The sequence below is a fragment of the Nanorana parkeri genome, unplaced genomic scaffold (assembly GCF_000935625.1).
Source record: "Nanorana parkeri isolate BGI_ZX_2015 unplaced genomic scaffold, ASM93562v1 scaffold17, whole genome shotgun sequence".
Classification (NCBI taxonomy): Eukaryota; Metazoa; Chordata; class Amphibia; order Anura; family Dicroglossidae; genus Nanorana; species Nanorana parkeri.
In genome coordinates, this window is record NW_017306285.1 from 1,875,787 (window position 1) to 1,891,650 (window position 15,864).

The 15,864-nt window shown below is 45.9% G+C and overlaps 1 protein-coding gene across 1 annotated transcript in view; it reads left to right on the plus strand.

Annotated features, from left to right (window-relative positions):
* Nucleotides 1-10,707, plus strand: part of SLCO4A1 (solute carrier organic anion transporter family member 4A1) — a 24,059-nt gene extending 13,352 nt beyond the window's left edge. Inside the window, exons 5-11 of the mRNA XM_018560011.1 lie at nt 254-408; nt 4,373-4,568; nt 5,329-5,494; nt 6,537-6,709; nt 7,966-8,030; nt 9,612-9,760; nt 10,406-10,707. Of these exons, the coding sequence (XP_018415513.1) occupies nt 254-408; nt 4,373-4,568; nt 5,329-5,494; nt 6,537-6,709; nt 7,966-8,030; nt 9,612-9,760; nt 10,406-10,558 (1,057 nt within the window). The 3' untranslated portion in view covers nt 10,559-10,707. The remainder of the gene's footprint in view (nt 1-253; nt 409-4,372; nt 4,569-5,328; nt 5,495-6,536; nt 6,710-7,965; nt 8,031-9,611; nt 9,761-10,405) is intronic.
* Nucleotides 10,708-15,864: the final 5,157 nt, after the last annotated feature.

Sequence of the window (15,864 nt, forward strand, 5' to 3'; positions counted from 1 at the left end):
GGTTCTCATATGTGGAATTACACTTGAAGGCTCATTTATTGCTTGTTAGGCAGATGCAAACACTTAATTGTCCATAGACTTGAATGTCCATGGACTGGTGGCAGGGTCATGGGAAGTAAATGTTTTCAATGTAATATTTCAGATGAACAAAATCTAGCAGCATTTGCGTAGTGTGAGGGCCTACCTCATTGGGAGTAACCGGCCCTCCATATATGCCCTCCATGTAATCTCTTCCATATTGTTTCCTGTGCAGGTCAATGTTGCTGCTTCTCAAAAATCCCACTTTTATTTTCCTGTGCCTAGCTGGAGCTACAGAGGCGACCCTCATTACGGGAGTGTCGACGTTTGGACCAAAGTTTTTAGAATCGCAGTTTAGTCTGAGTGCGTCGGAAGCTGCTACTTTTTTTGGTAAGTTTTGTTGCTTTGGCGATCCGATAACACAAAGGAGCATGCGTATAAAACAGTGAACGTGGCTCTTACCAAACCAAAAAACGTGGCTCTTACAAAAAAAAAACGTTTCTGAAGCCCCTGTTATGATTGAAAAGAAGGAATATATACTGGCTGCTCCTGTCCATTCATAAACTGTGTAAACAGTTAATATGTCCACATTCATGAATGAACAGGAAGTGATGTAGAGCACTTCCTGTTCATTCATAACTGGGGACACAGTAAGCATACTATGTCTTTACAAACACTCAGCGATCAGCTGATCACTAAGTGCTTGTACGCCAATCACCATCCTAACACGCCTGTCACAGGAGGCTGAACGGGGCGGTGCGGGAAGAGAGCTCAGCCTCCTGACAACTGATTCCTCCCGACTCTCCGCCTGTCACAGGAGCCATGCGGGGGCAGTGTGGAAGGAGAGCTCAGCCTCCTGACAGCTGACGGCTCTCTCCTCCCCGCTCTCCATCCTGACTCTCTGCCTGTCACAGGAGCCAAGCGGGGTGTGTGTGTGGAGGAAGGGGGGTGCGACGAGAGCTGGGCCTCCAGTGACAACTGTCTTTGCCCCATACCGACCTGCTCGGCATTCTGAGCTATCTCCTCCCCGCCCGACCTCCTGAAACCTTCTCTCCTCCCCGCTGGGCACCGGTCTGTGTCCCCTCGGATCCCCGCTGCCTGTGCCAACACAGGCGGGGGAGAGCAGTGGGCATCAGAAGGGACACAGACCGGCACCCAGTGGGGAGGAGAGAAGCAGTCAGGATGCACTGAATTTTCGTCCGTTATAGTACCTTCAGCATTTTGCCCAAAGTACCATCTTTGGCCAAAATGTTTTGGCGGCTGAAATTTCAATGCATCCCTAATATCTATCTATCCACACACATAGTAGAGGCCATGGAGGCTCTTCTGCCCCTGGTCCAGCTTCAGTGGTAATATGGATGGTGCACACACGAATGGGCATCCACAGATTCACCACAGGACAGGGGAACATGTGCTCAAGTGTCCACAACCCTAATAGTATCTGACCCTAACCCTAGGGTCACGTACTATTTCTGAGTGTTTCTTATTAAATCAAGCTGAAGTCATGTACTGAGGTTGCTATGAGATGTGGAAACATCATTAGTAGCAGCAACTTTGTGGTTGGAAACACAACTAGAAGCTTGAGACTGTTACTGGAAGAAGGAAATGTCTATGTAAAGTCATTACTATGTGTCACATGACCCTTTTACAGGCTTTCTTAAAATAACTTGGTCTCCTCCAGTGCTATGACTATTCCATTTCTAAATACTGAGGGAGGACATACATTCACAAGTCTTTTCGTCATCGCAAGTAAAAATAACCTACCACTTACTTCTACCAAGGGTTAAAGGAACAATATAGACGAGAGAATATGTATATACACTATTCAGTCACATATCTGCGTGTTAATGTAACAAAAACCTGAACCCAAACTAGATGTAAACCCAATGGCTGAAATCACATATAAGCTTGTAGCATGTTAAAGGCCATCTCTGGACAAAAAAAAACAAAAACAAACTTACTCTTGCAGGGGGGCTACTCCTTCACTGCAAGGGTTAAGTGCTCATATTGTCTAGGGGACACTCTCTTAAAGCCATTTTGCTTACCCCCGCTCCTGCCGGCTCCCTTCGGGGCGGCTAGACCGGTCTCTGCATCCTCTTCTCCCCTGGCCCGTGGCAATCTAGGGTCCACTGACGTCATCATGACAATTGACCTGCATTAGATGTGAGGATGCGGAAGGACATTCCAATATTTGGAGTGGAACGAGGGAAGTAGGGAGTACTGACGGGACCGCGGAACAGGTAAGTAAAACTGGTTTATTTGAGCTCCTTAGACAAAACAAGCACCTATCCCAGTGCAAGGGTGACACCACTGCAAGGGTGACCCCACTGCAAGGGTAAGTTTTTATCTTTGCCCAGAGATGGAATTTAATTTTTTTTCAGAAACAGATTTCAATATTTCTAAAACTATCAGGGCTATTCACAAAGCTGCCGAAGGAAGCCGAGTGAATAACCGAGCTGAAGTGAACAGAGCCGAATGGCGTTCGGCTATTCACCCCGGCTAATTTCAGTACATCGTACTGCCTTAAATCGGCTGCCTTCGGTCAGCTGAACATGCTCTGCAGAGGTACTTCGACTCTGCCGATGCAACATCTGGATCGGCTGAGCCGAAGCTCCGGCAGCTCTCTCGCTGCCGTCCGCCCCTATACTCATAGGGGCCGAACGGCAGTGAGTGAATAGCCGAATGCCACCGAGCGGCATTCAGCTCGGCTATTTTGGTCAGTACCTCCGAGGTACCGAGCAGAATAGAAAAGAAGTGAAAAAAAAGGAGTTTAAAAATGTAAATAAATAGAAAAATTAGATAAAAATGTTTTAAAGAAAAAAAAAATTGGGCGGAGCTAGCGGTGGCAGCTAGCTCCACCCAACTGTTTCCTTTTGCCCAGTACCTGCCAGAGTCTTCTAGCAGGTCCCGGCCAATGACAGATCAGCATCCCCAGGTCATTTGGGGATGCTGATTTGTCATTGCAACTGGGCGGAGCCAGCCGTGAAATCACAGCTGGCTCCGCCCAGCTGTCTTTTGCGTGGAGATCGGTCGTCTTCGGCCGACCTTTGTCCACACTTCGGCTGTCACTTCGGCTTAGTCGAGCCGAAGCATATGCCTTCGGCTCAATTGGGCCACTCGACTGCTGTATGGGCTATTGTGAATAACCCGTACAGCAGCCCTTCGGTTGGACTGAACCAAAGGGCAGAGGCGGCCGAAGAGAGCTGAAGGATCAGCTGAAGCTACGGCTCTATCCTTCCGGCTTCTTAGTAAATAACCCCCTATATCTGTTGATCCTACCATGAAGATCCCATTTCAAGCACTTTCAGGTTTTAGGGTGACAACGCTCTATTCCTGTCTCCCAATTGTCCTACAGTGTTGTCACCCTGTCATACACTTTCCCAGTGGAGACTACAAGTGGACGTTTCCATACACAGACATGGTCCACTGTTGCCACCACCATTAAACCTACCCTGAGAAATGCCATGCAGCCATCGCTGGAGTACAGAAGCTGTAGGAGATCGGAAGCCGCGAAGATGTAACAAAGGATGAAAGAAAGATAAAAATAAGTATTTCAAAAAAATAGCATTGGCATCCACAGTGCTGTAGCAAACCAAAAGCCATCCACTTGTGGTTTATATGCTGAATTTACCACTCAAAACTGGGGTTCCGTCCACTCATTCTGATGCAGGGGCCCCGCTGCTATGAAAACAACCCGCAAAATACCTAACGTGCCTTTGTGTTGCGGGCAGATGGAAAAGGTTCTGCGTGGGAACTCTTTAAAATGCCTTTTGTCACGTTACAGTTGCAGGTCGATGACGGCAGAACTCCTGAGAATTCATCACTCGGGCTGATTGTCAGGCCATTGTGATGTCTGAGAGTGAAGCTGAAATACGTTTGAGGTCAAACACAGTGCGATGGGGTGTTTTTTTCTAGCACAATGAACAGATGGGGAAAGGCGGGAGGCTGCACGTCTATTTCTGCGCCTGTGCCTATTTGATGGTACAGGAGCTCAGCATGGCGTTTTATCGACTTGTCCCACTTAATTTATTGAACGCCATTATATCATGAAGGGGGAAAACAGCAGTATTTAAAGGGACCCATCATCTTTTGTATGCGGGTGAATGTGGTCAACTTAAAGTGATACTCTGCAGATGGCAAGACCTTTTCCGGCAGTCAGGTCTTAGTGGGTGGAGCTGGGAATCCCTTTCCCACAGGCTTGGAATCAGGTCTTCCCAGAATACCAAGTTACCGGCAGCCTGGTGGCCGAGTCCATTTGGCAGCTTTGTCCTCTGTATGTATTCTTTGTTTGTACACAGTGATGCTTTCCTGTACAGTATCATAGGCTGATGACGTGTTTGCTTCTCTCGCACAGGCTACTTGGTGGTTCCTGCTGGGGGTGGCGGAACCTTCCTGGGGGGATTCATAGTGAACAAACTGAAATTGCACTGCTCAGGAATCATCAGGTTCTGCATCATGTGTACTGTACTCAGTCTTATGTCGGTCTTCATCTTCCTCATCAGCTGTCCTAACATGCCCATGGCTGGATTCACCGCACCCTACCATGACAGGTACTCTTCGTTACTAATAATCATTACTAGTCCTGCTAAACACCATCACTCTTACAACTTCTTCCAGTTTTGTATTGATAAGCCTCTGTGTATATGTCATTAAAATAGGTTTGGCGTGCCATCATGTTTAAAGGGTAATTTCACTTTCCCAGGTGAATTTTGGAAAATGGAGTTGCCCCATCCAATCTGGCCCCCTACCCGCCACTATACTTACCTTTCGGCGAACGCTCCTTCCCCTCCGCTGGTACGGGTGTACTATCCGTACCCCATAATGCTGTGTAGTGCAGCCCTGCGCTCTGGATTTTAAATTTCGCTTGCAAATTGCCAGCACTCATTGGCCAGTGCAGTCACCTGACCAGGCTGATCAATGAGAAGCACTGCTGACCAATGAGTTCTCGCAATTTGCGATTGAAATTAAAAATCCAGCGAGCGGGGCTGCACTACACAGCAGTATGGGGTGCGGATAGTGCATCCGTACTGGCGGAGGGGAAGAAGCATACGCCGAAGGGTAAGTATATCAGGAGGAGAGGGGGCCAGATTGGAGGGGGTAATTTAAAATTCACCTGGGAAAGTGGATTTACCCTTTAACTGAATTTACAATGTAACGCCAGGCAAAATATTTTGTTGTGTTGGATGGAGTGATGAATGGTAAAAGCCTGCGATTAGATTTTTCCGCACTTCCTGTCCCAGTCACCACCACTGCACAATATATCTCAGTATTAGAGGTGTGATCTCATTGTCCTCTGTGCTTTCTCTGCAGTCTCCTCTCAGAGGGCGGCCTAAACCTCTCCTCCGTGTGCAATGCCGACTGCCGTTGTTCACAGGATCTTTACAGTCCCGTCTGCGGAGCCGATAATGTCATGTACTATTCTGCTTGCTACGCGGGCTGCTCAGGACGCTACATTGACCGTGGTAATGGCAGAAAGGTAATTATATATCATTCATATGTATATGGGAAACGATCATGCAGCTCAGTCTGCACACTGTTACGGGGTGGCTGCTAGTGGGCTGAATCCCACATTGGCCTATTCTAGTTTTTAAAGATTAAGACATAAATTGTAACACCAATCAACATGTAGATGGCCATGTGATTGTATGCATGGAAAGGTTTCAAGACTCTGACTTAGAAATTTGCCCCGTGAAGTTTCTGGATCTGCTCCTCCACCAGGGGCATTCAATGTGTCTTTTTCAGCAAGAATGTCCAGCTTCATCTAAATTATTTGGACATAAATTAAAGCCCAACTCCAGCAAAAACTTTCCTTTGTTTACATTTTTTACACGGGGGGAAGGTTTCAAATATCTGTCAGGTTGTTATTGCTGTCTGTATCTCCGTTGGGGAGATTTAACCTCACTTCCTGTCGCGGGGAGTATGGACTGGTGAGCCAGTGCTGCAGTCCAAGCCCTCTTCCTCCCGGTCTTGTTGCTGGTCCTTTGCTGCAGTCTTTCAAATGCTGTGAGGACCCCGACACTGGCATCCAGCTGGAAGTGCCCACATCGCAAGGCAGCAACGTCAGCACCTGCAAAAGGACCCTCTCACTCTCCAATGAGGAACAAAGAAGACTCCAGACCCAGTATATCACATGACTGTGGATTTAGGTATTTCTGGCAGTTAGCTTTTTTTACCTTTTTGGGGGTTATTTAGATGGGGTGGGGCAGGGGGTGACCCTGGCTGGAGAGGAACTTTAAACAGGCAGGGCCTTTCAGTTGGCCAGAGTGGCCCTTTCAGTTGGCCAGAGTGGCCCTTTCATTACATGATTGTGGAATAGAGCAGAGACAAAAACTTCGGCAGCAAATCTGCCCATTGGAGTCTCCGTGGGATTAAAAAAAAATCTGCCCAACATTGCGTTAACAGTAAGGTAGTTAAAAACTTTCCGTACCCTTATATTTGTGACTGTCAGAAGATACCATCTCATTGATTGCAATTATTATTATGAATATCAATTTAAATTAGCAATATTTTTTTTTTAGGTGTATGAAAACTGCAGCTGTGTGGCCTCCAATATCTCTGCGATGGGGGCGCAGGCTGTAGCAGGAAAATGCTCCTCCTCCTGCAAAAAGATGTCGCTGCTGCTGGTGTTTACGTTCTCCGTTATAATGTTTACATTCCTGTGCAGTATCCCTGCACTCATTGCAACGTTAAGGTATGAACCCCAACAGTCATTTTGTCCAGGCCCTTCACATGTGGCATAGATGTATAACTCTGATTGACTGGAAAGTGTGTGTAATCATTCACTTACCCACCAACTCATTTTCGCATTGCACCCCTTCCTCTTATTATAAGGGGTCAGATGACTGCAATCAGCCAGGCAGAATGCAGCTTACTACCGGCCAACCAAACAGGAGAACAATCAGGATAGAGCTGCCTTACCTGCCAGCCAGCTTGGAGTACTCTTGTGATCTGGCTCCTAAAGTCAGAAGGTGGCTCCTGGATTTAGGGTAAAGGTGTCAAGGTCTGTGTATTTTTAGAAAGGTATTTTTGGCTTTTTTACATGCTTTGAAAACAGTACAAGGACTGGAAGGAGGGATCTGCCTATCTGTGGCTTTCGCCAAGTGAATCTACAAAATGCCAAGTATCTGCACTGGTATCTGGACATCCCTAAATATATATATTTCTTTATTTTGCATGGGTATTTTAATATATGAAAAGCAGTCTCCCAGAGCATTATGGCTTTTCTAGACAGACAGCAAAGTAATAGCTGCCTGCCTTCAAGCTCACTCTGTTTGATTGAAACCTTGGACAGAGCTATATGAAGTGACGCAAAGGAATAACAAAAAGACACGTGGGGAAAAAAAGCTTAAAGCTCCACCTGCTGGCTGTAAATGAGATTGCAATATATTAATATAAGGCCCCTTTCACACGGGTTGCTGTCAGTTCCAAGCAGCAGGTGATCTGTATATGGATCCCCTGTGATCAGAGCACTATGGAATGGATTGCAAGATTGTGACATCTGTGTCAGTCCAGTTTGTTCCTCTTGTGATGGAGGAAAACACTAACCTTACTGGACTCATGTTAGATGTAAGGGAAGCCAGATGTATGCAGGCTGGGGTTGCAACCTGCCGGGATTCACACAGACAGCCTGGTTTTTGAGTCCTGTGTCCGGGTTTCAGGCCAGCTGAAATGGGCTGCATATGGGGATGCATTGTACTGCAGGTGCTTTGGCAGCTACTGTACAAGTGTGTTGGGATACCTAACTAAATGCATGACTTGCAACCCAAGACAATGCATATTATAATGTGTGCTAACATGCATTGTGGTTAGGGATCCACAGATACTTTTCGAGTACCAGTGCCGATGCTTGGCATTTTCATGAGATATATATATATGTTGTGTAGGCCACAGTTCCTTTATACGTGTTGTTTATATACTTCCCAGTAACATGGCTCCGTGTTGTTGTAGGTGTGTGCCGGACGGTCAGCGTTCCTTTGCACTTGGGATCCAGTGGATATTAGTGCGAACATTAGGTATGCTATGACAAGAAAGCACTTAGCTAATGGATTCAATAAGCACGCTGATAGGCTGGGCTACTTCCTGCATTTCATCATCTCCCATCTCTGCTCTTCACTAAGTAACCAGCTCTCCCTATAAAACACCATTAGCGGCTACAGCTTAACTGGTAAAGTAGGCTTTGGATGGGACCAGATTTATGGCTTTTTATTACATGGTTGGAGCTTTCTCTTAGCTCTCAATTTGAAAGCAGATTTGTTCAGATTGGAGGTAAAAGGAAAAGCATTCTAGAGCTGATCAAAACAACACACAAATCATGTTTACCTTCTACATTCGTATTGCCGCTGACCGAGAAGTCGTCAGTGAAACATCAGGGGAATCGGAGTTTAAAGCCAAACTCCAGCCTGGCGATGGATGGAGTGAGGAAGGGTTAGCTCCCTTGTCAGGTTCTTACTTCTAATATACCAGTCACTTAATTGCCCTGATGAAGGGACCCTATGTGGCCCTGAAACATTGGCTATTGTGATATATGTGACGATTTATCCGAATAAACAGACATTATGTTTTGAACGTCATCCACTGAGTGCTGGTGATCCTCACTTCCTAAGGTTCTTACTTCTGTCTCTACACCAGCTGGAGACGTTCTCCAAATTTCCGTTGCGTCATCATGATAGGAAGTGAGGGCAATCTCCCTAAAGGAGACACCGACAGCAAGAGAACCTGACAGGGGTTCTGACTTCTCCCTGCTCTACCTAAGATTATTTTAAAAATTGCCGGAGTCCCACTTTAAAACACCAGCAAGGAACTGTATGAATACAGAAGTTGTGGATACTGCAGGAGGCCAATACCCCATTTGACATAAATCTGTTGTTCTAGCTAGTAAGTGAACTGATGCTGTTCTGAGAACACCATCATGTATTGTTTATGGCTTGACTGGTGCCCGACGCCTCTGCTGTAGTATGTAGGTGCTATGAGCTATAGAGATTAATAAGAGAGATGGCTAAATATCAAGAGATAGACCAACTACTTACAGTTATGTACTCAGATACTGAATGACAGCTGAGCATATCGCACAACCTAAGCACAAGCAGTATTCCAGGGGTCTAGGAAATGGCAAGCCTTATCATTGCATAGGAGCTTTAGCTCCGGAAAGTAAATATCTATCTTGACAGGTTTCCCTGCTAATGTGGCAGTTCCACCATTATTTTATCTATCCAAAGTTATACAACAGTGACATATTCCAAAGTCCTTTACAGGTTAAAAACTCATCGACATTAGTTCCTGCTCCTGAGGAGCTTTACAAATAAATATCCCCACGATAATGACGCATAAAGTGTAGGGCTGAAGTAGGCAAGAGCCAATTAGCTCACCACAAAGGAAGAGTGCGATGATAGCATAGGGGGTGATTTACTAAAGACAAATAGGTTGCTTGCATGCACAGAAGCCAGGACCCATGTGCTCAAAGCCAACAGGGCGACCCACTAAACCACCATGCCATACACAGACAAGTAGAAGCAAGGGATATTAGCAGTTAGGTACAGACAGAGTTTGCCTTAAAAGGAAAAGTTCTTTTGGAATAATTTCCCCTCCTTTTTCAGGTGGGATCCCTGGACCTATTGCCTTTGGCTCCATGATTGACATTTCCTGCCTGCTCTGGCAGAACCAAAGTGGAGAAAAGGGCTCCTGTTACATGTACCAAAACTCAACCATGAGCAGTTACATGCTCATTGCTGGTCTCGTTTACAAGGTGAGTGATGGGCTAATGAGTGCTGCCCCCATGTCCGCCATAAATGGGTTTTTAAAGTAAACCTGCCACTAGCCCAGCATATGATATAAAAATGTATTTTTTCGCCATGTGAAAGTTTTCCCATATATTCTTGACTAGGGATGATCTCAGATTTGGACTAGGTGCGGTGCGAATCTGAGCTTCTCTCAACCCAGAAGGAAGCTCCTTCCACTGCCACTCAAACAGCTGCGGCCGGGGAATCCCACGTTTGCTAAGGGGCGGGATTCTATGATGTCATTGATCTTATATGGCCACATGGCTATAGCTGGTTAATGACATTGGCCTAATATGGCTATAAGTTAAATTATGACAGCATAAGCATTCTGACCTTTGCTTATGTGCAGCTGCGCAGCTGATTGGAAGAGTGTGCCTCCCGAGTTCAGAGGAGCTCAGGTTCGGACCGGCTTCATTACTGACTGGGTGTAGTGGGGAGGGGGACTTTGAAATAGGGACTCAGACTTAAATAAAGGCATGAAATACACTCTGTCCAAAACCAATTAAAAAATTGGCTGGAGTTGGTCTATGATCTATAAGAAAAACAACAAGGCTGGGCCTAAAAGATGGCATTGCCCTTTAAATATGCCAATACCCTTCTTTCTATCGCAGGTGCTTGGACTAGTCTTCTTTTTGCTCGCTCTCTTGCTCTATAAACCCCCACCGGTCTCTCCAGTGATAATCGTGGATAAAGCATCCAATGGGCATTCAGAGAGACCTTGTCAAGGGGAAGCCGCAGTGACATCACCGGACACGCCATCCTGAGGCTCCCCACCACTCCCAATCACTTCTGCACTTGTTCGGCTGCCTTGTTGCGACGCACAGTCCTACAATCACCGTCTGCTGCAGATTTCTAGACTTTTGTCCTGTTTAGGAAAGAAGGGCTATTCGAAGAACTGCAGCAACACGTCGCATACAATTCAGAACACAACTTACCTTTTTTTACTGAATCGCAAGAGGCGCCGAAAGTAGCACAATAATCCCCGTTCTCCGACTGTAGTTCTGGGCACAGGAAGCACATTCAATGGTACACGGTTTCAGTATGTCCTGCTATGCAGCCTGTCTCTTAATGTCATTTATTTATGTTAATATTTTATTGTGCTTTTATCAATCTTCATTTTCGGAATACTATACAGGGAGAAATCTTTTTCATGAGAAGAAAAAAAAAGATAATTAGCCTGTCAGATGCCAACCGACATTGCAGAGCCTGCAACATGAACAGTATTTTTACAGGGCTTTTAGTACAATCAGAATTTAGTTCTCATCAGCTTTTTACGGGCTCATGCACATGGGTGATTTTGAACATGCCGGGTCACCTTTGCACCAGGCACTAAGTGAGAATAGCACTGTAATTATGTGAAAGAAGGTTTCCCTGGAGCAGTACAGGAGCTTATTGAATGGCAAGGAGGCTTTATAGCATCTGGGTACTACCAAGGGCCTTATCTGCATGGTATTTGTACAGTCATGTGATATACTGTAGTAAGTATACCTCATGAAAACTGTTGACTTTTTTCACGTATATGAGCAGGCAAACATTGGATCTTCATTCAAACAGTGCCTCTGGATAAAGGTGATAAACTTGAATATAAGCACAAAGCAAATTTGCCTTTTCAGTGATTTATTCCACAAAGATACCAATAGACGTAACAATGTACTATGCACAGCAGGAATGAGCCCTGATGAAGGGGGACCCTGTGAACCTTGTGAACTCTCAAAACGCATTTGTATTTGCATGATACAAGGGGTTGTACAATAAAAAATTCAAGTATTTCCCGAACCGGGAGCCACAAGTGCTGCGTACAGCTACCCATAGAAACCAAAGGCTGCAGGTGGACACGCATGCGTATGAACGTCCGCGGCCAGATACTTTTTTTCTTTACGCATGCTTATGTATTGGCATATACCCGCATGCAGCCATGTCTGTACTATGGAAAAAGTACTGTGAGTACACCCTTGGCCTCAGAAGCTGGTATTGCTAATTGTAGCAGAAATGGCTCCTTCTAAGTGTTTTGCATAACTGACCACAAGTTTCTGACATCACTTTGGTGACTTAATTGACCCCTCCTGCATTCAAAATTGCTTTGCTTCCAAAATGCTGTCTTGGCACTAAACATGTTAACTGTTGTTGTGACCAAACAACTCTATTTTTGATTCATTAGTCCACATTGTTGCAGAAGGTCTGGTCATTGCCAGTATGTTTAATGGCAAACAGTTGCTCTGAAATAAATTTGCACAGCAAAAGCTTCATCTTGGCACACCTCATGTGAAGGTTAAATTGGTGCTCTCAGTCTCTTTCTGATTGTAGATGCATGCACTTTGACACCAACGGTTGTTATCTCCAGATCCCACAATGGAATTGTGGGGTTCTCGTAGACTTCTTTTGGCATCAAACCCTGATTTCTTGGTCTGAATTTGCTGGTCTAGCCAGTTCTGGACATATTTGTTGTCATTTGAAATCTACACCACTTATATATTATTTTCCTGAAAGCAAAACAATTGACTAATATTTGGAAGAGGAAAAAAAAGCACTTGACCCGTCTAGTTATTCTGTTGGTGTTTCTCATTCAGTAGTGGTAAAATCATGTGACTATGTGTGATCTGGCTTATGGGTAGGCAGCTTCCACAAGCCAAAGGATCTCCATGGTATCCTTGGCTCAACAGTGAACGCCGTAGATGTAGGAACTGAAGACCCACACAAATTCAAATAGTCTAGATACAACATTATTATATTAGGGGCAGGGGACATTCAAGTTGCCTGAAGTACTTCATCACAACTCAGTACAGTTTTCGAGCTGGGATTGTAGTCCATATACATGATTTCTCTCATTAAGCCCTGATGAAGGGCGTGTGTTGTGGACCCCAGAAATGCATTGGCTACTCTACTTGAATGTCCCCCTGACCCTAATGGAATAAAGTTGTATCTGGACTATTTTAATTAGTGTTGTGCTTCAGTTCCTTCATCTACTTTGCTAGACTGATAGGCATCCATAACTTTTTTCTTAGGGCCTTAAGGTGCCCATACACCTTATGAATATCGGCCGATTTTCGTATGCGATCGCGTTTTCGTCCGATATTCGTAAGGTTGATGTGCAGTGTACAACCGCAAATACTGTACAATCGATCGACTTTTGACTAACAAGCCGGTTAGAAAACTTCAGTCGATCGTACGATTTTCGCAAGGTTGGTGGCGTTTCCGTACATCAAAATGCTGCAAGCACTATTTGGATCGCACCGGACCGGACTGCAGGCACAATGTGGCTTACGATCCCGTGCGGGCGATCACATTGCGGCCGGAGGGCGTGGTTACGGCACCATTCACTTGAATGGCCTGCCACGCCCCCTCCTGCCCCACTAAAAAGTGAGCAGGCCGCAATGCGAGGCAGTGCGTTCTGGCCAGAATCTAGTGTGAATGGGCCCTAAGGCTTAAATAAGAGGTTCAACTTTCATCCTCCCTGAGCAGAGTCTAATAACTGGCAACTAATCTGGAACACCCGATTCTAATTTCATGGACTTAAAGTGGAGGTAAGTATAGGGTTGTACCAACTTTCTCCACATAATAAATCTGCAATACACCAGATCACTTTTATGAGTCATTTGCCCAAGTATATCACCTTCATCTGTAGGTACTGTTTGACTTAAGATCCAGTGTTTGCCTGTTTATAAACGTTGAAAAAGTCAACAATCTCCATGTTCTTCCTGTGTTTGTGTAGGTCATCCTGTGGGTGATCCTATGTTCTCCTACAACCCAAGAATTTACTGGGAGGTTAATTGGCTTCTAACTAGGGATGCACTGATACCGGTTTTTCAGTATCGAGTACCGATATTGCCCTTTCAGTACTCGCGGGTAGTGATATCGGTGCTTCCGCTGGTGGGGAGCCGGCTTCCCGAGCAATCAGGAAGCTGGGCAGTGGGTAATAAAATGCCACCCAGCTTCCTGAGTGCCCGGGAAGTCGGCTCCATATTGTTTGGCCGGCTTGATTGTGATTGGCCAGGAAAACGACTTCCCAGCCAATCTGCATCGAGCCAGGTTCCCGGCCAATAAGGAATCCGGACGGCATGTAATGACCCGCCTCCTGTCTTCCTGATTGGCCGGTAAGCTGGCTCCATGCTAATTGGAAAGCTGGCTTCCAAGCCAATCAGCATGGAGCCGGCTTCCCGGCCAATCAGAAAAACGGGTCATTACTCGCCACCCGGCTTCCTGATTGTCCAGGAAGCCGGCTCCATGTTCCCCTACGGCACTGCCGGTCAGAGGGAATCTTCCTCTGACCGGAAGTTCCAGTATCGGGGAAGGTATCAGAGCATTTCAGCTAGTACTCGTAGCAAATACTCGGTATCACGACCGAAACTAGTATCAGTGCATCCCTACTTCTAACCAAATTGGTCATAATGTTTTTGTGTTGGGGACCTCTATAGGTTCCTCTGGAGCAGAGACTGATATAAATGGCTGAAGGCTAATTTTTAGGCAATGAAGGGACACTGCCACTATGCAATTCCCCCCTTCCTTCCAATCCAGACTCTGCTATACTCACCCCTTGTCTGCACACCCTTGCCACTCCTTCCCCCGTTGCCTCACTGCAAGCTTTCTGCCACCTGTTGGCTTCGCATCACAATGATGGGCTTCTTACAACACTAGTATGGTACGGGAAGGTGTGTTCCCAACAGGGCTCAATAAACTCCTATATCTGGTTCGTGCAAAAGTCTGGTGCCAAAGGATTCAGCTATACCGTATACACAATATGTGATATTACTACTGCCCCTGTGTTCTTTTCCCTGATCTGATTATCTGCTTTTAACAGTCAAGTTACTTTTCTGAATACTTGGTGCTTGAAACTCCCGCTATGCAGTTGTTCTACCAGAGACTGGAGCTGCTCAGTCTTCTCTGGGTGATGTTGAAGATTGATAGAGCTCATTGGAACCCAATGGGAATTCTAAAGGCAGGATGCTAAGAAAGTGGGCCCAGTTGCGGCGCTCTGGTGTCTTCAGGGCTGTTTGGCAGCACTGATAACAGTATTGGTGTTGTTGTGGGGAGCGAAGAAGACACTTTAGCCAATCAGCAGCTGTGAGGCAAGTATAGGGGTTTCTACCATTTCCTCTGACTTAATGCCATTGAAAATAATTTGACTGATTTACCCTAGAAAGTATAAATTCTCTAGGGATGGAAGCATGAGGTTGAATGTCTTCACTTTGCGGAATTTATGCTTTTGCTGTTTACTGGCAACAGCCTGACATTAGGGTAGCCAAACTTATATTCTCTCTTGTAGCTGCTGATATTTTCTTAATCCTCCATTAAATCTACATCACCACAGGACTCCATAGTGAAGTAGAGCAGCTTTTAAAAGTATGCAAAATCTCAAGGCACCCCAGTCTAAAATGTCATAGATTTTAAGGGGGGGCCCCACGCAAAAAAAAAAAACACACAAAAAAGTGTGTTTCCCCCTTAAAGTGTGTTTCCCGCCTCCTCCATCGCTGGGCCCTGCCTCCTCCACTGCCGACTCTGGGCCCGAACGCTCCTCCTCCGCAGCTGCTGGCTGTCACTTGTGGCTGTGAGGAGGATCGCATTGCTGCACAGATCACTGACAGGTTGTCAGTGATGTGAACAGCGGCACATCCTCCTCACAGCCACAAGTGACAGCCAGAGCGACCCAGGCGGCCCGCACGGCATCAGGAGAATGTCCTGGCTGGGCCCCATAGCGGCTGCCTGGTTCGCTATGGCGATTGCTCCACCACTGACCTGGTGGTAATATCACCCCCTGCACAACCTTCCCAGCCAGGACTGTGCTGTAAGCTGGATGGCCTCAAGCAAAGTGTTATTATATTCCTAGTATCCGGTAGGGGGGCCAGTGAGACAATATTGCTGGAGGATGTTGGTTTACTCTCCCAATGTCCTCCAAAATCTGAGCCTTCATTTCCTTTCTTTACCTTATCAATACTGCACAACATTCGACCGGGCACATGCAATATGACCAGTCCGGAGATGTCAATATCCTACTGTTATTTATGTGTGAATGATGTAACTCGCCCAACAAAGTAAGATAATCAATTTCCCCTGAAACCCCCCGACATAATCAATT